The sequence below is a fragment of the Ahaetulla prasina genome, chromosome 7, assembly GCF_028640845.1.
Source record: "Ahaetulla prasina isolate Xishuangbanna chromosome 7, ASM2864084v1, whole genome shotgun sequence".
In the NCBI taxonomy this organism is placed as follows: domain Eukaryota; kingdom Metazoa; phylum Chordata; class Lepidosauria; order Squamata; family Colubridae; genus Ahaetulla; species Ahaetulla prasina.
Genome location: NC_080545.1, coordinates 46,918,678 through 46,944,851, shown reverse-complemented (window position 1 = coordinate 46,944,851; position 26,174 = coordinate 46,918,678). Strand labels below are relative to the sequence as shown.

The 26,174-nt window shown below is 35.9% G+C and overlaps 1 protein-coding gene across 5 annotated transcripts in view; it reads right to left on the bottom strand.

Annotated features, from left to right (window-relative positions):
• XPOT (exportin for tRNA) overlaps nucleotides 1–26,174 on the bottom strand; it is a 53,586-nt gene extending 27,412 nt beyond the window's left edge. Inside the window, exons 1-17 of one of the 5 annotated variants that reach the window (XM_058191204.1) lie at nucleotides 25,558–25,878; nucleotides 20,470–20,572; nucleotides 18,941–19,068; nucleotides 17,683–17,765; nucleotides 16,173–16,229; nucleotides 15,729–15,798; nucleotides 15,366–15,584; nucleotides 12,230–12,414; nucleotides 11,501–11,669; nucleotides 10,626–10,862; nucleotides 10,466–10,504; nucleotides 9,649–9,711; nucleotides 6,619–6,743; nucleotides 4,286–4,427; nucleotides 4,077–4,196; nucleotides 3,808–3,902; nucleotides 3,379–3,448 (exon numbers count right to left, since the gene is read on the bottom strand). In XM_058191204.1, coding sequence (XP_058047187.1) covers nucleotides 3,379–3,448; nucleotides 3,808–3,902; nucleotides 4,077–4,196; nucleotides 4,286–4,427; nucleotides 6,619–6,743; nucleotides 9,649–9,711; nucleotides 10,466–10,504; nucleotides 10,626–10,862; nucleotides 11,501–11,669; nucleotides 12,230–12,414; nucleotides 15,366–15,584; nucleotides 15,729–15,798; nucleotides 16,173–16,229; nucleotides 17,683–17,765; nucleotides 18,941–19,000 — 1,734 coding nt within the window. In that variant the 5' untranslated portion in view covers nucleotides 19,001–19,068; nucleotides 20,470–20,572; nucleotides 25,558–25,878. The other 4 variants (XM_058191203.1, XM_058191201.1, XM_058191205.1 and 1 more) reach the window with 4 other exon arrangements.

The window sequence follows — 26,174 nt, the reverse complement described above, 5'->3', positions numbered from 1 at the left end:
AATATTTTAATTTTAATAAAATTAAAATATTATTATTATTTTTATTTTATTATTATTATTATTATTATTGTTGTTGTTGTTGTTGTTGTTGTTGTTGTTATTATTATTATATGTTTTTGTAGGTTTTCACGGATATAGGTATGTAGGTCTTGGCATTTTCAGGTCTTTTCCCGTGTAAGGTTGAGAGTATTTTGGCGATGTTTCGATGAGGTCTTACTCATCATCTTCAGGCTGGTGTCTTCGGCTTCGTGCTTCTCGAGCAAAGAGTGGTCGGAGCTGCCATCACATCCAGAAGCCAGACCATGCTGACACCAATGCTGCTGCGCCCCCCCCCCCTCTGATCCCCACACAAAGCAGGCTGACATGCACCAGGAACACATGACAGGACTTCAGACTCGGAGCCAAACCAGGGCTCGGGATGCTGCATCACAGACATCTGCTCAAAACATCATATCACAGAACTTCAGAGGCCACAACACCAAAGCTCAGGAACAAAAGGACCACACCCACACAGGATGCTACGAAACAGCCACCCAATCTGCAAATACCCACTCCATCTACCAATCAGGATGCAACCACAGAGCCAACCAACCCGTTCACAGCAACACGCCCCACCAGTATTTATAGAGAGACGGCAGCTCCGACCACTCTTTGCTCGAGAAGCACGAAGCCGAAGACACCAGCCTGAAGATGATGAGACCTCGTTGAAACATCACCAAGATACTCTCAACCTTACACGGGAAAAGACCCAAAAATGCCAAGACCTACACACACACACACACACATATCTGATAGGCAGGAACAAATCACTTCTGTAAATCTTACCAAGAAAACTGCAGGAATTTGTCCAGACAGTCATCAGAAATCAACACTGACTCAAAGTCACACATGTGCACACAAAGAGAGACATAGATGTTTATAGAAGTACCATTCAACATTACCTTCTACATCTTTTTGTCCTTGCAAATCATACTTGGTTTCATCCTGACCTTCTTCAAATATTACTTTTTGTTCTTTAAACTTCTCCCAGTCTTCCTGAAAATCTTACCAATTTCATTCATCTACATCTTCCTTGATCTTTTCCTTCTTGACCCATTTTCTATTTATTTATCTGATTTATAGAGCAACCCAACTCACAATACTAACTTTCTATATGTTCTTTTGCACTTTGATCCTTGTTAATTCATTGTATATAAACACCTGAAAATATTGTTTTTATACTGGCTGCGTCTATCTTCATTCAGCCCTATGTATTCTTGTTTTATCAAGAAACATTTCCACCACATTCAATTTACTTTCATGTTTCTCTGACATACCCAATTTTTAGTGTTATGTAATACCATAAGCAGAAGGATTATTATGGTTTATTTCAACAATCATTCAGACTATAAAGCAATCTTCTGACATTTGTAAATATTAACAATTCTTCATCCATTTTCCCATTTAATTAATATTCTACCAAAATATTCAAATTCATATACTGCCTACATTTTTCCCATTGATGTATAACTTGCACCCACTCTTAACAGTATACATACACTTGCAACCCCAAACAACACATCTCTGCTGTCACCACAATAATTCTATATATTAAGCAAGGAAGATATTACACATCCTTGCCTTCTGCTGGTTAGTGCTGAACCATTTGCTAAGTAATGCAAAGTAATCTATTTTCAAACAAAGGTTTTTCCACTGTAAACTGTTCCTATAATCAACAATGGACCTTTAAACTACATACCTATACAAATCTCTCTACTATTCAACCCTAGTCACTTTCAACTTTTTTAAAATCAGAAATTACAATAACATGGAATCAATCACATGGGTAAATTTCTCCATGACTTACTAAAAATTAAAAAATATAAAGAAACTATCTCTATGATGTTTCTGCATTCTATCTGCTATCTTTTTCTTTTGTGCAAGGGAATAACAGCATTCTTCCAACTGTCAAGGCGCAGTTTTCAGACTTCTTAAGTCAGTCACCCAATTATTGTATAAATAAACCACATTCATATTTTAGCATTTCTTATATTTTACTCTCTAGAGATGACTTGAAGGAGTCATCTAGTGTTTTTAAGAATAAGGAGCATATAATGTGTTACTCCAGAAAAGTCAAGGCAATCTCCACTTATTTTCATTTTACCTTTATCTTAAAACAGACTAAACTAAGATACCAACTAAGCTTGTGGGTATCTTCTATATTTATAAAACAAAAGTAAAAATTTAAGCCTGGATCCAGGACCACCAGGACCACTTCAGATGAAGTAGAGACCTGACACATTCTATGATAATTGAAAGAACAAGTCAAATATTATCATATGTGACTAATGAGATAATGGTCTTACCTCATGAACTTATAAATCAAATATATGTACCGTATTTTTCAGACTATAAGACATACTTTTTGTCTCCCAAAAGGGGGCGAAAAGCGTCTGTGTGTCTTATAGACCAAATATTGCCGAAGCCCTGTCCAGCCGCCAGCCATTTTTTGGCTTCAGCACGCCTTGTTTTGGGGCCTTTTCTCTGCCTTTTTCAGGCCTTTTTTGGCCCATTTTCAAGGCTTTTTTCATCCTGTTTTCAAGGCTTTTTTTTGGCCCATTTTGGGGCCTTTTCGGGCCATTTTTGGGGCTTTTATCAGCCCATTTCCAAAGCTTTTTTGGGACCATTTTCGAGGCCTCAAAAACGGGCTGAAAAAAGCCTCAAAAACAGGCCAAAAAAAGCATCAAAATGCCCTCCAAAAAGCCTCAAAAATGGGCCCACAAAAAGGCTAAAAATGGGCCAAAAAGCCTCAAAAGCAGGCCAAAAAGCGCCTCAAAAATGGGCCCCAAAAGCCTCAAAAACAGGCCAAAAAAAGCCCCCAAAAAGCCTTAAAAATGAGCTGAAAAAAGCCCTCAAAACGGGCTGAAAAAAACCTTGAAAATGGGCCGAAAAAAGCCCCAGAAATAGGCCAAAAAACAACAACAAAAAACCCCACAACTGGAAAAGGACGAAAAAAGGGCGGCCAAAAACTTGTTGTTGATTTCCTCTTCTAAATTTAGGTGCGTCTTATAGTCTGAAAAATACAGTATATATTAGAAGCCAATATAAAAACAGGCTTGACGGAGGGAGGTCCAGTTTCAAGTCCATTCTTATTTACAGATTTCATCAGATGATTACAAGACAACACTCTCTTAGTTCAACTAATAGGCTGTATTATGGAGATATTACACGGGGAGATCTATCACCTTGAGTTTTCAGAGAAAAGATCTATTATAATTCATAAATTCGTTTAGCTATCTTCAAACACTTAAGTGGCAACTCAGTAAACTAAGCTCTCCCTCCCTCCTTTAGCAGTCTATAAATCTGCAGTCGTCATTAAAGATAATACAAAATACTTACAGGTGGAGAAAGCTCTAGCAGGTCTTGTATTCTGTTCAATACATCTTCAATAAAAGGGTTCATTTGTTTACTAAAGCATAAGAATGTAAACCACATTACACATTTACAAATATGTTAAATAGTTCCAATATTAAAACTCAACAATAATCATATCACATTAGATTTTCACTAATGTGGAGATAAGAAAATCATGATTTATAACTATACCACTACAGTATTTATAAATCTCAGAATAATTTATAGTTGAAGAGAAAGATAAATTATAAATTAATGATTTAAAAATCAGTCTTAAAAATTAAGATATGCTTCTATTGTTTGTGCTGGAGAAACATCCTTCTGAGTGTATTTAACAGTCTCCTTTAGGTACCAAACCCATCATATTCTATTCAGAATATTCATTTTTATTAAATGACTTGTCATTAAGCTTACTTGAGGGATTTGACAAATCTGGAAAAAAGGTATGCTATTCTGCTTCGTACTTTTGGATTAGTATGGCGAAGACCTCTGTGATCCAAGAATGCTATCTGCAATTAAAAGGAAAGAATTTAGCCATTTGAATTTTTAACTAACCAAGCAAACTGATTAGTAAAATAATATTGAATATTATTAATTTTCAATATTATTCAATATTATTTTAAAAGAGAGATACAATATTATGGACAGTTTCATAAATAAATAGCTATCTAGTATGAACTTACTAAAACATTTGGAATGTGCTGAGGTTCCAGAGAGAAAAATTTTTCATATCTGACCACAGTCTCAAAGAATTCCAGAGTTACTGACGTATGCTGGTAAGTGCTAATACCTGATGTAACCAACTAAAAAGAAAAGAAAAAGAGAAAAATGACTGAGTCAATTTTGTTGATATAAAAATTGTAACAAATTACAGATTTTGATTCACACTTACAGTCCGCATCATATCTTGCAGAGCACTAGCTTTTGTATCACCTGTAAAGTGAGCACTATGAGATACTGGAAGAGCTTCAGCTAACATGTATAACAATCTTATTGCTACTTCTACTTCCATAAATGGTTTGGTTTGCCAATTTCTATAAGAAAGAATAGATAGAAAACAAATTAACAAAATATGAAATTATTTTATGAATAATTTATTAGAATTCAGCTGAATTAAATATACCTATAAGAACATGAATGTTTCATCAACAGATAAATTACTGTATTTTTCGGCATATAAGATGCACCTTTTTACCCCCAAAAAGAGGGTGAAAATCTGGGTGCATCTTTTTTGTTTTGTTTTGTTTATATTTATACCCCGCCCTTCTCCGAAGACTCAGGGCGGCTTACAATGTATAAGGCAATAGTCTCATTCTATTTGTATATATTTTTTACAAAGTCAACTTATTGCCCCCCCAACAATCTGGGTCCTCATTTTACCTACCTTATAAAGGGTGGAAGGCTGAGTCAACCTTGGGCCGGGCTCGAACCTGCAGTAATTGCAGGCTCTGTGTTTTAATAACAGGCTTCTCTATTGCCTGAGCTATCCCGGCAACTTATACGCCGAATGTAGCCGCCCCCCACCCTTCAGAGGTTGTCAGCCGAAAATCCTCTGTGTGGAAAGTGGGTAGGCTGTAGGACATGATCTGGACCACCACCACCACCACCTCCACCTCCTCCTCCTCCTCCTCCTCCTCCTCCTCCTTCTCCTCCTTTTGGCGTCGTTGATGCATTTCTACTTCGCTTGCTTCTTGGAAAATGCTTGCAGGCGCTGCTTGGCTTTGAGGAGCCGAGGCAGAAGAGAAAGCTGTCCTTTGCTGCTTGCGGAGTCGCTGCCATGAGTCAGGAATTGAGGGGCAGCGGACTTCAGGAACCGGCTTGGCTGTTGCGTTACTGTGGGAATTGCTTCAGGCAATGGGTGAGGAAAAAGTGTCGCCTCCCTGCATGGCATTTTTTTTCTCAATTCTCCGAAGCAAATTGCTTTGAATTCAAACAGCCGACCCACAGCAGCGTCTTTTGCCCGGCGGATCAACCAGCAAGTGCGCTCTGGAGCAACTGCATATCCTGCCAGGATTTTAAGCGGGTGGTACTAAGAGCGCTTGGTGTAATGACTAACTCACAGACAAAAGACGGTACCCCGCGTTGCAGCCCATGATGTTTTTTCAGGAGAGAACTAAGCAGACCTGTGCTTTAATATTTATTCGTAGTCTGCTGCCTTCTTTTCCTCATGGGACCACATCCTCTCTAATCCTTGTCAGCTATGCATATTTATCAATGTATTCGACTGCTAGATGAGTTAGGATGGCATGTAAAACGAATTATGAGTGATAATATTAAGAATTATAATAATAGTATTAATATAATAATAATTATATTGTTATTAATAATTATATAATAATTATAATAATTATTATTATAATAATTATTAATAATATTAAGGCATTGGAAGTGAGGATGCCGCTGATCCTGATGCTGGTAGGCAGAGATAGAATTCTTTTTTTCTTGTCCCTCCCCCCCAATTAAGGTGCGTTTTATATGCCGAAAAATACGGTAAGCATTAACAATTAATTTCTGGGATTACCAACTACATCAACCTTCCCCAAACCTCTCTTCTATCTTTTGGACAAACTTTCTCCAAGTCACCAGTCATTACTTATGGTGATATTGGATAATAAAATTTGAAATTTAATTGATTCATTTGGTATAAACTATATACTGTAGTTTTACTATAGTATGCACTACAGAATATGAACCCTAAAAGAGCCAAGATTATTCAAGTATTTTTTTTTGTGAACAAGAAGAAACTTAATTTGGTGTTATATTATAATAAAATAAATTCTTCTTGTTTGTTATATGCAATCCTCTTTTCCCCACATTAAAATTCTGTGCTTGTGTTTTAAATTGCCAAGTGTTTTTGAAGCTGATACCACTTAATTCTTTCCAATTTACTAGCAAAGCACTTCTTTTTCTTTCTTCCAGGAGAACACAGTGGAGACATAGTGGGAGAAACTTACTGCCTTTAACAAGTTCCCCCCCCCTCATGTTAATGAAACCAATAGACTTGCAAATGTATCAACAATTAACAAAGGATCTACATAGCAAAAAACCCTATGAAATACGTGTCTACATTATAGTTCCAGCAATCAGATTTTGGCTACTAAAATGTAATCAGTCAATTTGAAAGCAGGTCTTAAGTATCAGTGGAAATTGTCACTAAAAAGAAAGAAGCATTTTACCTAATTATTAGAAATGAAAACTTCTATCAGAAATTCATTTGAAACTTACTGCAATGTAGTGTTAAAAACTCTGCGAACAGAAACTAATAATAATTCAGGTGAGACTTGTGCAAGTCTATCCAACAAGAGTTTTAGCTGTTTCCGATATTCTACGAACATGGCTTCATCTTCACCCTGTCAGCAGATAGTATGAACAAATTAGTTCCATAATATACTAGCATTTGACTATTACAAGGCATTTCTTGCTAGATGATTAACAACATGGAATCTATCATCAACCAATCCATTACCTCATACTTAGAAACAAACAACCTACTCTCCAACAAACAATTCGGTTTTAGAAAATAATTATCATGTAACTTACAACTTCTGCACTGCAAAAACATATGGACTTCAAATCTTGATCAAGGCAAATCAATAGATGCAATCTACATAGACTTCTGCAAAGCTTTCGACTCAGTAGTACACGATAAACTTCTCCTAAAACTAATATCCTATGGCATCTCTGGACCCCTCCACAAATGGATATCTGCTTTTCTGTCTAACAGACAACAAGTGGTCAAAATTGGCAACGCTCTATCAAATCCTGTTCCTGTCAAGAGTGGCGTTCCTCAAGGCAGCGTTCTTGGACCAACACTCTTAAACTATACATTAATGATCTTTGTGACCATATCTCAAGTAATTGTGTTCTCTTTGCTGATGATGTCAAACTATTTAACATCACAGACAATACTTCTATCATTCAAAATGACCTTGATCATCTAACTGCTTGGTCTAAAAATTGGCAGCTCCAAATTTCAACCAGCAAATGCTCAGTCTTACATATAGGAAAAAAGAACCCAAACACTAAGTACATACTAGATGGACATTACCTTACAGATGACCCCCATCCCATTAAAGACCTTGGAGTTTTCATGTCAAATGATCTAAGTGCCAAAGCCCACTGCAATTACATAGCAAAAAAAGCTCTAAGAGTTGTAAACCTAATCTTGCGTAGTTTCTTTTCCAAAAACACCACACTATTAACCAGAGCATATAAAACATTTGCTAGACCAATTCTAGAATACAGCTCGCCTGTTTGGAACCCTCACCACATCTCTGACATCAATACAATTGAACGTGTCCAGAAATATTTTACAAGAAGAGTTCTCCATTCCTCTGAAAACAATAGAATACCCTATCCCACCAGACTTGAAATCCTAGGCTTAGAAAACTTGGAACTCCGTCGCCTTTGACAAGACCTAAGCTTAACTCACAGAATCATCTATTGTAATGTCCTTCCGGTTAAAGACTACTTCAGCTTTAATTGCAATAATACTAGAGCAACTAATAGATTTAAACTTAATGTCAACCGCTTTAATCTAGATTGCAGAAAATATGACTTCTGTAACAGAATCATCAGTGCTTGGAATACTTTACTGACTCTGTGGTCTCTTCTCATAATCCTAAAAGCTTTAACCAAAAACTTTCTACTATTGACCTCACCCCATTCCTAAGAGGACCATAAGGGGCGTGCATAAGCGCACAAACGTGCCTACCGTTCCTGTCCTATTGTTTTTCTTTTCTTCTTTCTATATATACATGCTTATACCTCCTTATATTTACCCATATATGTTTATATACTATAGAATCTTTTGTATGATTCCTACATATATTGTTGTGACAAAATAAATAAATAAATAAATAAATAAACATTAATAGATCCATCTTCCTTGTTGCCTACAATCTTATTATCTGTGAAAGTAGTCCTGCTAGACTGCAACTACATAAATGCCTTTATTATTATCACTCACTCTTACTACCTTTTGTCTCACTCTTGATTCCTGATGACTAGGGGGACAACTCCGCTTACTTTTATTGACCACATATTTGAATGCGATTTGTTCTTGCCTTGTACCCAAGGCAGGAAAGAACTCGTGGTCTCCTGGTTTCCAGCCTAGTACCTTTAACCACTACACCAAAATGAATGTTGTTATTCCTGTTCCTTTTATTGTTATTTTAAAGCAGGAAGAGGAACTTGACCATGCATGCTGATGGAGTGGTGGGTGTGAAATAGAAGAAGAAAAGAACTCAAAGGATCAAATACTTCTCATTTTTAAAAAACTCTTATAAAAATTATTTAAAAGTTTGTGGTAGATGAGAATGTTAAAATAAATAATTATCTACAAAGTTGTTTCTACCTTTATAAGAAACATACTAATGAAAAAGTCATAGTTTTCAAGACTACTTACAAGCATACGCAAATCTAACTTCCCAAAAGAAAGCTTTACATATTATTGCTTCTAATTCAAATTATTGGTCTCCATAAGCATTTGACAATTGTCTAGCTTAACAATGTCCTGAAATTCTGAACATTTTCAGTGACAAAATTGTATATGTATATAGTTTTATTAGTTTATAACATACAAACAGAATACAAAAGCAATTAGAAAAATTAGGGAAGGAAAAAGAGAAGTGAATAGTGGGGGAATGGAAGGGAAAAAAAAAAAAGATTGACTTCTGACTCCTTTGGTGCAGTTGAAAAGGCATTAAGATCTACGCTCAACTTTTTACTTTTTTATAATAATAGAAACTAGCCATTTCTGTAACAACTACAAAACTGTATAGAATGTGGTATTGAGACAGTTTTGCCCGCCAGTGGAAACATACAATGTAAACCATTTATCCCTATTTATTATTCTTGATCAACTGTTGCATTCTTCAGAATCATTTGACAACGCTGGGGCGCTGTTTTGCAATGGTCATTATCCTTCTTGCTGAAATAGTCAGTATATTTTGGACAAAGCTACAATGCTTTGAAGAATGCCCCTTCATTTTTAGCTCTCTAGAATGACATTGGGAAAGATGGGGCAAGAGCACTAATGAGTCCTCTTGCCCCTCTTGTAGGTTCACAATGAGTTCACAATGTGGTTATATTTTATTTTGGACCAATGCAGCATAAGTTATAATGGGGTATCTCTGAAAAGTATCCAGGTTAGTCCAAAACTACGATTTCTGGAGCTAGACGGCTAACTGGAATAAGAAACAGGTACCACAAGAACTGAAATTGCCAATGAATTATTTAAGGGTGACTTCTAACCTCATTTTCAAAGTTGTATTCTTCATCATATGTTAATTTTTTCATTACTGCCAGCATAATTGCCTAGAAAGATAAATCAGTGATAAAATTATCATCTAATATAAGCTTCTATTTATTAAAATAATAAAAGCAGTGAGAAAGATTCAATAGAAATAAGGCAGAGCGGAAGTAATTAAATGTTGTTAAAGTAATCTGTACGTGCACTGTTTTATACTATACCATTATAAATGCAAGAAAAGAAATAGTAATTTTAAGCGCAAGATATTCAGCTGCATAGAACTCAAAATAAATCCTGTTTAGCATTTGATTTATACATTTTTACTTACTTGGACATCAGAATAAATATTTTTTTTTTTGAGAATAACTTTATCTTCCCCTCTCCTCTTGACCATTCTCTTCTATGTTACCCTCCCTCTCCCAGTAAGTAAACTTCCTCTTCTCCTCTCATAATGCTAAAAACTATGACTTGAAGGGTTTTTTCCCCAATTAGTCATTGTGTTCAACTGGTGATGGAAGGACAGTGAAAGAAAATACCAGTTTTATCATATTATTAAAATGGCACGCAGTTGCATTTTGGGGAAGGGGTCCTCCTCTAAATTAAAGAACATATAATTATTTCATGACTTGTGGTAAAAAAGTTATTATCTGATAAGGATTTAAATAACTTTGGGGATTATTTCATTTTTTAATTTACAATTTTAATATTTTAAAATATGTTTGCTTTACTGCAGATCTGAAATGGTTTCCCATGGCAGTTTTATTGACTAGTAAAACGAAATGAAACTAGTAAAATGAAAAGGCATTTCATTATTCTTACCTCTACATTAGCTTTTTGTTGTTCTGAAAGCACAGGAAGCTACAAAATAAAAGAAATAAAGCCTAGTTTTGAAATTTCTCAAGCAACGTACCCATATTAATGCTGAAAAGGTTGAGAGGAAAAAATAGACTTTTCAAAATGGAAAATTTCATAAATTTACCTGTTTCAATATGTGCAGATAATCATAACAAAACCCTATTATATTTGAAGATATATCATCATCTTCATGAATCAAAAGTTGTAGCATTAGAGCCACTTTTGCTTCAATTGCTTGTAGACTATCTTGAGCATTTTTTAAATCTCCAATCTTCACAAGTTTAGACCAGCTAGCTATCAATGCCTGCCCCATTCCATTTATCAGTTTAGAGAATCTAGCTAGAAAGTCTACATCTTCTTCCTGTAAAGGTTAAACATTAATTAAACTCTTTTTTAAAAAAATGAACAATTTGAAACACAGTTTATATCCCTGAAAAAATTAAAATCACCATGATGGATATATAGTAGATTACTGGGGATCAAAATGATCATTTGGACAGCAATACTGGTTGCACTTACTAGATGAAATGGCAATAAATAAAATCTGTTAATGTTGTTATTGTTATTTTCCCAAAGATCACTTGCAAGAATTGAGTTTTATAATGATGTTAGTGGCTATGGCCTAGATTCACAGTACTCCTAATTCTTTGGGAGTGAATACCACCCCACCCCCCCGTCACACACACACAGTCAGCATGTGAAAATGCAAAAATTTAAATACCCCACCCCCACCCAAATCTATTCCGCTGACAAGCTTATAAAATTATACAATGTGGAGAAACAACAGACGGAGTATTATACCCTGAAGCTGGATAATGGGGAGCCTTACCACCGATGAAAAGAAATGCTTTATCATATAAGCACAGTTAAACTACCGGGTTAGCTACTATAAAATGCAGTTTAGAGCAAACAACACAAATGACTTTTACAAGTACTGAAGACACGAATAGTCATACAAATCATAGTAATGTAACATTTCTTTCACTAAAAGTAACAAACCTGATCAACTATAAATAGGCCAGCAGACTGCAACACTTGACACAAAGTTTCTACCAACTTAGTTTTATCAATTGGATCCATTCCCTTATTTACAATTTCAAACAAGCAGTCACATGCTTCCTCTCGTAAAACCTCTATGGACATGTGACCTAGCAGCATATTTATAAACCTAAAAAAAAAAAAGACATAAATTTTGCTTTCTGAGTAAAAACAGAAATTGACAGTAAATTTTACTTTATCAGCCTATGCTTATATTCTTGTATAAGAAATACAAAAGCTATACGTATTAGTGAAAGTGAATCCTCATTTTAACAATCCTCATTTACTAAATTCACATATACATAATTAAGTCCATGGCACTGAGACAGTCTGGACAAGATAGTTAAATTTAGATTACTTCTACTTTAACTTTACATCTGTATCAATTTATGCTATTTGTATAATAACATGCAAATAACATAAAATGGTATAATTACAGTGTTGTAAATTGCCACAATGAGATACTGTTATATTGAACAGCTATTCAAAAATAATAGACAATCTCCTCAAAAATAGCCCTTTAAAAGTAGGTTTCACTGTATTTGCAAGACAGCTAAGAATTATTTTTAAAGTGGCTGATTTTCCAAACAATTACAAAAAAGACTTTTTTAAAATGGTTACCCTAAAATTTCACTACAGTTTTTTATGCAGTAAGTTCATTAGTGAATTTTGAATCAATAAGAGCATTACCTTTCATTTGCAATTAGACTCAAATCTATCCAAGAGACATATGCTCCTACTACTTCAAGGCACTGACATGTCAATTCTGAATTTGTATACTGATATGTTTGCAAGATCTGATACCATGATTCAACCAAACTTGGAATGCATTGCTCCCTCATAGTATCCTTTAGTAGAGTATTTCTGCGAGCCTCCTATAGATATAATAAGAATGTTAGTCTTCAAAAGCAAAAACTGAGATGCCTATTTCTGTTCTTTGAAAATTGAAAACGTTGGGAAAGTTAAGAGGAGTAGTAATGTAATATTCATCATAAAATGCATCTGTATGGTTGATGTCTCTTCATCACTACTCTGTAATTTCAAATGTTTAATATTTCAAACTTTGTATGACATGTTGCTTAAATGTTAAAAAAAAATCACATATTAGGGATGAAATGTATTTTTAAAACAATTTCTAAGAATAGTCTGTGCTCTTTGTTAGAGAAAAAGTAGTCTTTGTGTTAGAGAAGAAATCTAAAACTCCCTTCTTGGAGCCTCATGCCAAACACATACGCTTGGGTCAATTTCCCAATGTGGCCGTACCCAAAAGCAACATAGATTATCAAGGAGCTCTGGTATTGATTGGTTAGCTGTACTCACAACCCCAACAATCTTTACATTCCTTCTCCACCATGCTGTATGCTTTTTCGTATCTCTTACTTTTTTTTAACTACCTGTCCTGCTTCTAATTGGTTTTTTTTAATATTCTCCCTTAACTCATGCCTCTATTGTGCCTCACCAGCCCTCCTCTCCTCAGCCGGGCCCCTCCCTCCTCCTGCCGGGCCTGCTATCAGATTCAGAGTCTGATAATGAAGAGGAACGGCCTGGCATGTCTCCAGCCCCCAGCCGTGGCACCATGCCCGGACAGAATGTCAGGAATGAACAAACAAACTTCACTCCTACAGCGTGTGAGCACGAAGCCAGCCACGTGTTAGAATTGCCGTTAGCAGATCCAGAGGAAGGGAATTTACAGTGGACGGATCCCTGCTTCCAGAGAATTGAGAGGCGACGTCAGCAGAAGGAAGGGAGGGGCAGGCCTGGATAAGTGCAGAGTCATGGAGCCACACCCCATGGCCTATATAAAGGATCTGTTTTTTGGCATTCCTTGAGTCAAGCAAAGTCTTATTTGGTTTGCTGAAGTCACACCTGGATTCCTGCCTGCCTGAGAAATCTGAAAGGAATTTGGCAAAGCTGCAGAGGCTTCGTGGCCACGCTTGATACAGACTTCCCAGACCCGGTCGTTGGAGGGGGAGGGGGACACGACAGCCTCCATGTTTCTGAATATCTTTCTCTCCCTGCCTTGCTTTCCTCTACTTTCTCATGCCTTCTGCCTTTTAATTCTCTGACGCATTTCATCATCCTATGCTTACCAATCTTTTTTCCCTTGCTACTGCAGCCTGTACATCTCCGTATTATTTTTGTTCGACTGTATATGTATGCATTATCTTCTGCTTTAGAGCATGTGAGGAGTATCCATCTATGTATTATGTTATGTTTGACTGTTGCAGTCTATGCAGTTGGTGAATCTAAGTGAATTAGATTGTCTTTCTGTCCATTCTCTTGCATGCCCTTTTATTTATGTTTCATTTATTTATTTGTCAAATATGTATAAGATAAAATATGTAAGTATAAATATGATTTTGAATACAGGATAAGGATAAGAATAAATGGGGACAGTTGGATAGGGACAGTAGGCACATTTGTGCATTTATGCACGCCCCTTACAGGCCTCTTAGGAATGGGATGAGGTCAACAGAGACAGTCTAAGGTTAAAGTTATGGGCGTGTGGGGAAGTAACCACAGAGTCAAGTAGTGCATTCCAGGCATTGATCACTCTATTGCTGAAGTCATATTTTCTGTAATAAAGTTTGGAGTGGTTTACCTTAAGTTCTATCTATTGTGTATCTATTGTGTGCTCGTTATTATTGCGGTTGAAGCTGAAGTAGTCATTGACAGGTAGGATTTTGTAGCAGATAATTTTGTATATTATGCTTAGGTCAGGCCGAAGGTAGTGTAGTTCTAAGTTATGTATACTTATAAGTTATACTTGTAGCTTATAAGTATACATAACTTATACTTATAAGTTATACTTAGGTTATGTATACTTTTTACTTTATTGCACTGTATATATTTTTATTTCTGATTGGGGTGTGTGTGTTACATTTTAGTACACGTGACAACGTATTTTTAGTTCTATGTGGCTGAATTGCAGAATGTTTAAATTTTTGCCTGCATCATTTCTTTTTTATTTATTTACTCTAATTAATTTGTATGCTTCCTTAATAACTTACCTAATATTAGACAACTTACATATTAAAAAACATAGAATTTCTTTTTAATAATGAGTATTATTGTCAATATATGACAGATATCGCTACATCAGGTACAATTGTAAGAAGTGACTTTGAATGGACGGAGGATCTCTTGTATTTCTCCCTATAGAATTATTATAGTATTATTATTATAGTAAGGAGGCTGAAATGATTCATAACTGCATTAGGCAAAATTTCATCAGAGGTATTTTTAACATGACTTTAGAAGCTAAATCTTCTTTTCTACCCATTGTTAACTGAAAGACCAACGTGAACTGTGAATGTAGGAACCCTGGTGTCTAAATCCGTAATCCGTAATGTAAATCTGTACAACTGAACCAAGCCTTAATAGCTTCTGTGGTTCAACACATAAAATATTTTTTTTCCAGTTTCCTCTGTTTTTAAAGTAGAAATTAAAACAATCATTTTCTATAATCTAAAATTTAACAATTACTTCTATTAAACATATAACCATGAGCTCATATTGTATCATGAGCTCTATTGTAGTTTCTCCCAACCTATGTTCTGCAAGTGTGTTGGGACTTAAATTTCTTGAGCTCCCCAGCTAGCACAAAAATTCTGAAAACATTGCAGTACATCTGGATGGTACCAGGTTGAGAAAGACATTTCTACAGTTTCTAAATATGCCATTTTTAAGACATGGCTTCTAAACCTGCCTTATTTAACAAAACAATTGATTATGAAACTGTTACCAAAAACCAACTTATTATGTCAAGATTGTTGCATAACATTTAAATCAATGGGCACATTTATCTTATAAAAAAGGAACTTACCTCTGAAGTATGAACAACATCCCTATCTACCAACTCAGCATCAACCGCCATAAGTATTCTGAGATAAAGGTCCACACCTCGAGGATTCAGGCCTACCACAGACAGAATATCAAAGAAAAACTTGGGCCATTTTGTAAGATATTCTGTAACAAACAGCAAAGCAAAGACCTGAGCTGCTTTGTTTCGTATAAATGTTTTCTCTGACTGAGAATTCACCATCTGGAAAAAAAATGCATATTTATCATTTTTCAAGATATGATCATATATGAAATAAACAGTTATATTTTTAAAGATAAAGTAATCTATTTGGAAAATTATTGAAGCACATGGTAAATAATAATAAATTATATGACAAAAACTTACCTGTGCCTGTAGCCATGTTATTAGTGTTTCCCTAATTAGCTGTTGCTGTACTTCAGTTAGTTGAGAACACCTGAAACAGAGCATTAATATTAAAATATTTACAAACATTTTAGAGAAACATTCCTGCAGAAGCTTCCAGTATCCTGCTGGCTACATAAGGTTTTGGGTTTTTAAATACAACTGCTAGGGATAGGAATTTTTGCATTAGAAGATTACACAGGAGTTGAATATGTAAAATAAAATACAGAAACAGAAACAAGTAATTTGATTTACATATGTATACTTATATGTGTATGTATATGTGTACATGCACATGTGCTAATATATAGTTCCTCGTAAGTTTCTCCCACCTCCAATCCAGACCCATACAAAAACTGTGAATTTGGAAAGGACTGCAAATATTATCTACTTCAACCTTTCATAAATATAAAGCAAGTATCTCACTTGTATTTAATTTGATGTTCCAAAACTTGAAAGCAGAAGAACTTGATGTGATCATCACTGAAATAGAAAAAACAATCTAATAAATCTGAAACAGTTTGATATGTTTTATCTGAAGATGGTTGGGATAGGAATCAAATCACTGATTAAAATTTTGCTTTCTTTATAATTATAATAGTACACAAATATAAAATTATAGACAAATATGTACATATGTATTCTGCTGATTTCACTTACATTTTGCTCTTCATTTGAAAGCCTAAATTGATATCTGGATTCAAGGCAATCTCCTTTTAAATAATAAAATTGCATACTTTTTGCAGCAGAAATCATTGTTCCAAACCATTTCTGGTTTAATGACAGGTTATAAAATTTAGTTATAACTACTACAAACTAGACATTGCTTCTGACACTACAGGCAAAGTAGTAAAATGTTATTAAAAATAGTCCAATTCAAGCAAAAGATTTTACATTTAAGCTATATTCCTAGAGATTGATCACATAGTTGGGTGTAAATACTTCTGACTATCACACAGATATCTCAAGACAAACTAGAGATTATGGGCATTCAATTCATATTATAACACAAGTTATGTTTAGCTGTCAGCAAATGGCTCAAACTATTCAAACTCTAGCATGAGTGAACTAATGTGAATAATTTCTCCTAAAACATCTAAGAGATTGTTAAGTCTGTTAAAGAGACAGAAGTAGTATATATTCAAACATGTAGGTTATGTTATGGCTATGCTGCTACAGTATCTGTTTAGACTAATAGCAGATTAGTTTGTTAGACTAATAACAGATTAACCTTTGGCTTGAATCCACACATGTAAAAGGAGAAAATGCAGCGTTCAGTGGCATAGAATAACTTTTAACTGAAAACACTAAATATAGCAGCATATGTGAAAATCACAAATACCACACATAAAAACAATCCAGGTTTTTGCTAATTAAACAGTTGTTTCCACTATAATCCTAGCCCATAGCTTCACAAAGCTATGTGAAGAACTCTGTAAGGCTGACAAACTTCCTGAGAAACAGAAGAGAATTCAGCTTCCATTAGTTTCACTATTTGTGTTGATCATGATATAATCACATCAAACAATAATACAGCTGGTTGCCTGAAATTTATATTTACAATTATTGTATGTGAGGAGTAGTGTTTCTATTTCATATGCAATTTCAATATGACTACGAAAATATAAACTAATCACAGATGTCTAGCTGTAAGGAATCAAGGGGTCCTTGGTGCTATCTGAGCTTGGTTGTTTTCTTGCAGACATTTCATTACCCAAACTAGGCAATATCAGTAGAGTTAATATTACCTAGTTTGGATAATGAAAAGTCTGCAAGAAAACAACCAAGCTCAGGACCCCTTATTTCAATCCTGAACTACAAATATTCCCCTTTATTGGTACTATTATGAATTATATGATATGTGAGAATGGCTCTTATGCAATTCATTATCTCTTATCATTCTACTTAAGTAAAGAAACAACTTAAATTTTGTTACCTGTAAATTCTCTGGGCTAAAGCTTCAGCACACACTTGCCAAGCATCAGGAGATATTTTCAACTGTTCAAAATAGGCCAATGCCTGAAATTATTTTTAATAAACAATTATTGGCATAATAAAAATAGCTGTTCTGATTCTCTACAACTTTGAAATAAAGAAAATTTTAAAAGCCTTGTTATTTTAATCAGTGCAAAGTTACTAAAGGAATAGGGGAAATCTAAGAGAAAGTAAGTAAATTAGAGGTCTGAGGAATAGCACTTTGGTAGAAAACTGGGGGGAAAAGAATTAAATATTAAATATTAATGATAAAAAGCACAGAAAAAACAAGATGTTTGACCATGTGAAGGCTTAAAAATGAGTGGAAAGCCTGACCTCTATTCTCTCTATCACCCATATTGTCATTTGTGAGATCTGTTTACAATTCCTTAAATATGGATAGGTCTTCATATGATCAAGAATCCTGCAAATAGTGCAGAAAGGTATATTTGCAGACCAGTATCTCCCTTTTCATTTTCTAATCAAACATGGGGAGGGTGAGAAAGAACATTGGTTACAACTATGATCACTATCACCTCACATATTTTTATGAAAATCTGAGGGAAGAATTAATTTAATGCAGGAGCTGGAAAATGTCTTCCTATTGTGAATCAAGTCCCCTCCATCATGATCTGCTGGGGATATGGCAGATGGCACTAATTCCAAGCCAGAGAGGGATCCAAAACAAAAAGTGTGTGGGAAAAACTCATTCTATATTTAACACATATTTTAAATGTTTTGACATTGTCATCTGCTTCTCAAAAAAAACCATATTGCCAGTTTAACTTAACCCAATACTACCCATATCTTAGCTGGACTTTGAGGGATAGAGAAGAATACCCAGGTCACAAAAGGAAATAAACCAAAAAGAAAAAGGACAAAATTGGGTTGATGACAACGCAGTAATATAAAATACTGTTGTAAAAAAAAAATAGGAATGTATGGATGAGAGAGGAAGGATCTCTCAAGATAAATATGTTAAGGTGACCAGGACTATGAAAGCACTTGATGAAATCTTTACAGAGCAATGAAATGGTAAGGACTGGTTTAGAGAATCATGAAATAGAGATGAAAAGATCTTGATAAATGTTATATAGCTTTAAAAAACAGCCATATCTTGGCTATGTCAGAAATATTTATACCAAGCTGAAATTAAAGTGCTCTTCTTACTGAACCTCTTATAAAAACAAAAATTATGAGAAAAGCATAATTAAACTTACTCGCTGCCTGAAATCTAAATCAGCATTTGGATTTAATCCTAGAAGAGCTTGCTCATCCATTTCTGCTGCTATTCTCCAGCTTCTTTAACAGGATTATCCCATTCATACACAATCAGAGATACAAACATCTATAGATAAAATAAAATTAAGATGGTAGCAAAACTCTAAATTAAAGCCAAGGTTTAAAAGTAATTTTGTAGATGAACTAAATCTTAGACAATGTAGATGAACTACATCTTAGACAAAAAGATCCGATATCAGAAAATCTTACAGCCCAGCATATCTGGAAACCTGAAACAGTCAATACTAGGCAAGATTTTAAAAAAATCTTCTAACCAGATATGAAGCAAAATAAAAGTATCATTCTCCTATGTTGTTAGCAAAGGTATAGGCAATATGTTCTTGGCCACTAGTCTCCTTGCAGATACCTCTTATGGTGACTGGTGTGATTAATTTTTAACATACAATTTTAAATATAATAAACAAAATAGAAAGCAGACATATTACAAAGCAACAGAATCATATTTATTTCTAAGATTCCATCTGGCTACCATAGGTATTATTAGAAAATGAAAAACATGAATACAGTTCTATGATTTCTTTCTGCAGACTTACCAAGAAAAAATAGAAAGGATAACTTGGGAAATACAAAGCATGCTGGGAAGATAGATGAAGTGATAGGAATTAGCCACTACTTTGCCTTCAAGAGAATGTGTTTTGTAACTGAACAAAAGGAATCCCAAAGATGCTTTTTCAGAAGGCAACTGGACTTTCTTGTTTTTTCTTTTGAAGACGTTTTGCTTCTCATTCAAGAAGCTTCTTCAGCTTCTACAGGATAGTGGGGAATGGAAGCATTTATATTCCTTGCAGACAACTGCTAATCTGCATACTTTTAGAGAGTCCTTGAAGCACTTGGAGGTTTAGCTGTGTCCTCAGGGTCACTTGAGTAGTGCTCCTGGTTCCACAGTCTCAGGTGACCCTGAGGACACAGCTAAACCTCCGAGTGCTTCAAAGACCCTCTAAAAGGATGCAGATTAGCAGCCGTTTGCAAGGAATATACATGCTTCCATTCCCCACTATCCTGTCGAAGCTGAAGAAGCTTCTTGAATGAGAAGCAAAACATCTTCAAAAGAAAAAACAAGAAAGTCCAGTTGCCTTCTGAAAAAGCACCTTTGGAACAACCATGACCTGGATAAATGAGAATCTCTACAAATTGAACAAAAGAAACTTTGAATCTTAATCTGATAATGAGAACTGTTATGAATGCAATATGAAGATCTTATATTTTAGTGATCTAACTATTTTAAATGTTAGTAAGTAATAGAAATTTATGAATAACCTTAAGAAGATGAGAAATACTTTGGATGCTGGTAAGGAGTAGAACAGGAGCTCACATGCACACATTCTTTCTTTCTTATTCACATATCTCTCTAGCCTCAAACCCTGATAACAATCCAAATGCAAGTACCGATAGGCCTCAACTTATGACCACAATTGGAATCACAATTTTGATAATTAAGTGATACAACCATTTTCTTAGGGTCTAGCGGAAAAATCAGGTGGAACTGATGACTTCATTTTTCCGGTCTACGATAGAAAGCATCCTTACAGTATGGTATGTTGGCTTGATAGCTGTGGACAAAAAGGCATTACAGAGGGTGATGAGCAGAGCATAAAAAATTATGGGCTGTCCTGAAACTACTGGATGAAATCACCAGGACCCACTGCCTCAACAGAGTGAGGAAAATCCTCAGGGATGATTCACATCCTGGTCAGCACTTCTTTACTCTCCTACCATCGGGCAGGAGATATAGAACCATAGCCAGCTGAACGAACAGGCTAAAAAATAGCTTTTATCCTTGGGCTGTCAGACTTCTGAACGCAACAGTTAGGTTTAATATGATAGACTTCCAGGGCCAGCGCAACATGCAACATGTTCATACCGATGTAATACAATATAAGGTTACATACATATAAGTATATGGGAGTGTGTATTAGTTATTACTTATTTGGGTTTAGGGATTCTATTTCTTTCATTTATTGCGTTATTGAGATGTATTTTGTGTTTTGAGGGGGGGGGCTGCACCAAGGGGGGCTCTTTCAATTTCCTTGTATACATGTTGTGCATTGACAATAAAGGTTTGATTTGATTAAGTAAATCATCATGTTACCAGACCCGATTTTACAACCATTTCTATCATGGTGGTTAAGTGAATCATGTGATTAGGTGCAGTCCCAAATGCATGTTCCCAATTGACTTTGCTCCTCAGGAGCCTCCTGAGAAAATTGCAAATTGCAATTATGTGATCACAAGATGCTTCAGCATCTTGTAAATGCGAGCCAAGTGCCTGAATTGCAATCACATATTGTATATGTGTATATACACACATGCTCATCCAGCTGTTATAACTACGAGGAAAGGTAATAAGTCGTTTTTTCAAAGGCCATCAAAACTTCAACTAGCATTAAATGAACAGTTGTAAATTGAGGAATATCTGTAGAAAACATCAATTGACTGACATACCAACTTTTGATCAGGTTTTCAGGGGAAAGAGATTTATTTACCCATATTCCTATGCCATATTTTAGGGTCCAGCCCATTTCAGAGGCATATAATTTAAAATTCAGCACAGGTACTAATAAAACATCAAATTAATGGTATTCATTACTTTTAATAAAAAATAGGAGAAAGCAAAAATATATTTAAAACTATTTTAAAAACTGATCAATAAGCCAAATAAAGAAAAAGCATACGAAAATTCTGTATAACAATCTATAAAAAGGATGAATAGATTATAAATGACAATCCTGCCAACAATGTTAATTCAGAAGGTGAGAAACTAAGGACTCTTGACCTAAAATGAATGTGACACAACAGAACTCTCTAGGCACCTATGTCCTGAAATATAATTCAGAAGAATTCTGTAATAATTGTTCTCAGATATGGAAATATAAGATTGTAACCTGAGTTGTTAACTGTGTGATGAGTCAAGTATTTACAAATGTATTTACTACAATTATATCCACTTTATTAAAGAACACAATAGTTTAGTTTGAATAGGTTAGGCTTCTTAATCAAGACATATTGCCTACTATTGTCATACACGTTTTTCAACAGTCACCCAACACCCTCATACAATTTTCTCTCTGAGTAGAAAATGAATGCATGAGCTCACTTTCTTCTTTAAAAAATCTGGCAAAGAGCTTTGCAGTTCATGTGAAGAGTAAGTAACCAACCAATGGAGAAACAGGTAAAACTTGAATACTATCTGGAAAATGTTCTCAGAGTTGAACCACCTCCACTGATTCAGTTTTCTGTAGGTTCTAAATGGTCACATCGAGAGTGTCTGTCATGCTTTTCTTTAGCTCCTTGCCTCTGGTCTCTGGGTCACCACTGCTATTAAAGAGAATGAAGGAACATTTAAATGCTCACCTAAGTGTCATTCATAGGTTATCAGGAAGATTTTTGAAAATCCTACCATTTATTGGTGTTTCAAGCTGATCTGAAAGGAAGGGTAGGGGCAGGAAATTCCTAAAAATGCAATATTGTCTGCATTAAAATAAATGCAAAGGGATTCTAAAATTCAATGACAACAAAACATCAACCTATTTCAGTTCTATAAACAATAAACTCAAAGGGCCGGATAGCTCAGGCTGGTAAAGCCTGTTATTAAGAACACAAAGCCTGCAATTACTGCAGGTTCAAGCCCGGCCCAAGGTTGACTCAGCCTTCCATCCTTTATAAGGTAGGTAAAATGAGGACCCAGATTGTTGGGGGGGCAATAAGTTGACTTTGTAAAAATATACAAATAGAATGAGACTATTGCCTTATACACTGTAAGCCGCCCTGAGTCTTCGGAGAAGGGCGGGGTATAAATGTAAACAAACAAAAAAAAAATCATCTAGAGCACAGGTGTCAAACTCGCATTGTCACATGACATATCAGGACTTTTTTTGCCTTTGCTAAACCGGGCGTGGGTGCAGCCAGCACGTGACGCATCCGGCCTGTGGGCCCTGAGTTTGACAGCCCTGATCTAGAGAATGCTACAGTCAGCCCCTTGTCTGAAGCTTGTATACAATGCTCATCTATATAAATTACAGCACTTGTTCTGTGAGAAGTCCTGTGGGCTTTCCAGTGGTCCATTGGCTTGTTGGAATTAGATCACTGATTTTCTGCTGCCAATGATAACAGAAAATCAGCAATTGCCATTGAGCTGATAGGAAGAAAGAGAAAATGATGATATATGAGAGTTACAATGAATAAAGAAATTCCAACCTATCTTCTAAAGCAGGGGTTCCCAATCTGAGATATTCCAGGGGGTGCGAAAACTTGAGTTTTGAAGCTTCAAAATTATAGTGTATATGCATAATTATATGAAAATTATATGCATATGATTATTTTTGTAAGGGGTGTGAGAATATATCAGAAGCGTTCTAGCGATGTGGGATATAGAAAAGGTTGGGAACCCCTGTTCTAAAGGTTCAACTAGGATAGTTGTTCCATTTATATTATTGCTGGGTCCACATTTCAAATTAGTTATTGTTTAATGTGGTTTGTTTAGTTTTTGCAAATCCATGTGCTATAATTTTTAACCATTATTTATCACTTATAATTTGTGAATCATTGAATTATCAATTATCAATCAATGATTAAACAAATTATAATTTATTGTAGTTTAGAAACTCACTATGTATTAGTGATCATACCAATGGCAGAATGCTTTATAAATATAAAAGTACAATTTATTATTGTACTTTTTATCAATTTGCAAATAGTCACTGTAAATAAAGTAATACGTAACAAATTTTTTTCTTACTACATTTCATTATCTTAACTTCACTATTTACAATCTTTTCAAAAAGACAAGTTTGTATATATTATGTGATTGATGAAGTGGACTGTAATGTCATAAAATTTTTGTCATAATAGTTACCATAAATCTCTTTGATTTTCTATGATTCACTCATACATGCAGGTTATTGCTAATGTAGATGTAGAGTAGAAAAAGAGTGTTGTTGTTTTATTTGAGAATATCATCAAGAAAAATCTTATATTTAAAATTATCTATTAGTACATTGCAGCTATGTTCTAGATCAGCGATAGCGAACCTTTTCAGCATCAAGTGCCCAAACCGGAGCACGCAAGCGGATACGCACACACCCACCAGCTACCTGGTCATTGTGTGTGCTGGAGCACCAGACGCACCAGCCAGCTGGTGTTCGGGTTTCCGGTGCTCCAGCGCACACGAAGAACAGCTGGCATGCATGCCAGAAACCAGAAGAGCAGTTGGTGATGGCGCACGTGCCCCAGAGAGGACTCTGCGCACCACCTCTGGTTCTAGATTATGATATTAGGCAACAGGATATTAGCTTCTACAGTACTTTCCCATTAGATAACTACTTTGTATAGAATAGGACGATGATGCTTGGCGTTAAATAGTTTTTCACTTATGACAGATTGGTCAAAATGTGTTAGAATTATCCTTCCAGTTAACAGGAATGCTGTATGTGGCGCAGATACCACTAAGCCTGGTAACTAGGTCTCACCTTCTCTATTTTACTGAAAGGCATGATGTGAAATTCTCAATTGATAAAACCATTACGGACATCAAATATCTTTGAGCCAATCTGATAATAGTGATCACACAAAGAAGATTTAGTTTTGGAATACTAGAGGAGTAAATAATAAAAATAATGCTTGTGGCAACACCAGAGGAATATTAGAATGTGAATGAACATGCATTTCTGTAGACATTGGCAGGATTGTTGGCTAATATTTGAATAATTTACAGTGACTTGTAGATAAGCATATTTATTACTTCTTGAACTGCTACCTTTATTTTGTATATTCCTATTCACCATTTGGCTGAACTATCATCAAATGACTTGCATATATATTATTTTAAACAATGCTTTTCATTGTCAATTCAATATAAACACAGGCATAAATTTATCATGAAATAAAGTTGATTGCCAATTAAGGTAGGTGACCCAAAAAGAAAGCAACGGAAGAATATGAGACAGAAACTACGTTTCAGTTAACAAGTAAAAGAAAAATCTGTTTTCCATTATAATGCACAAATAATTTATTTTCCCCATCATAACACCTTCTGGTATTGGTAGTGATAAAAGTGAGCTGATCACTGGGGGACTGATGCATGGCTATTCTACATAGGTCTCTTCCTCAAATCCTGAATTAGGATAACTAATCAGACTTTCCACGCAGCTGGCTAAGAATTGTGGAAACTAAGAAGCCAGAACCCTAATAGAGCCCCAAGTTGAGCAGTGCCAGAAAATACTTTAGCAGATGCGGCACGGGACGAAATGAAAGGCAATGAGGCACGGGCCAAGGGACAGGAGGTAATCTATGCGGCTTTAGGTTAGTAAGGGGCTAAGAGAAGGAGGATCCATCCCCAAAGAGCACAACCTCCAAGCTTGATCGCTGGACTTGGAACACGAGGCGGCCACGCCACTGCACTATGGGGCCTCCTGGGCCAGGCGATTTCTCCTTTCTGCATTTAAAGGAAAGTTAGTCCCCATCCCCTCCCGAATTTGCAAATACGGCCACCCTGGAAGCGCACTCAGCCTTCCAACAGCCCCCCTTCCCATTTCATTACCTTCCCAGCTATTCCATTAAGGAGGGCTTGTGCCTTCTCGCACTAGTGGGAGGCCGCAACAAAGCAGGGGGCCCGGGCAGAGGAAGCCAGGGAAGGCCACCCGCGGCAGACTTGCCGCTCCGCCAGGAAACACGCAACACGGCCAACGCGCCTCTGGGGGGTTCCGCAGCACCCCGATCTCTTTTCACAGAGTTCCGCTCGGGAAACTGCTCCAATCCACGAACTACATCACCCAGCATATCCCGCGACACCCAGCCCCAGATTCGCCAGGCAACAAACTGCCTCAAAGGAAATCTGGAAGCCAGAAACAGGTTTTTCGATCCTTACTTTAAGTTCGCCAATCAGGGGAAGAAAGCGCGTTGCACACTGGGTAAAAAAAAGCCTTTCGGCTTAGGCGCATCTCATGATGGGAGGCGTAGTTCTCGAGCTGTTGCCCAAGTCAGAAAAGACGAGATATTCCCCAGCCTTTCTATTCGCGTTGCGTCCTTATCAATAGCCCAGATCTTTAGCTAGGCTCAATCACTATGTTCGTCTTGAACGAAAAAACCTCTCGCGTTGAATCGCTTTTTCATCGACCGGCAGACAACTGACATACTTGGAATACGCCAACGCTACAC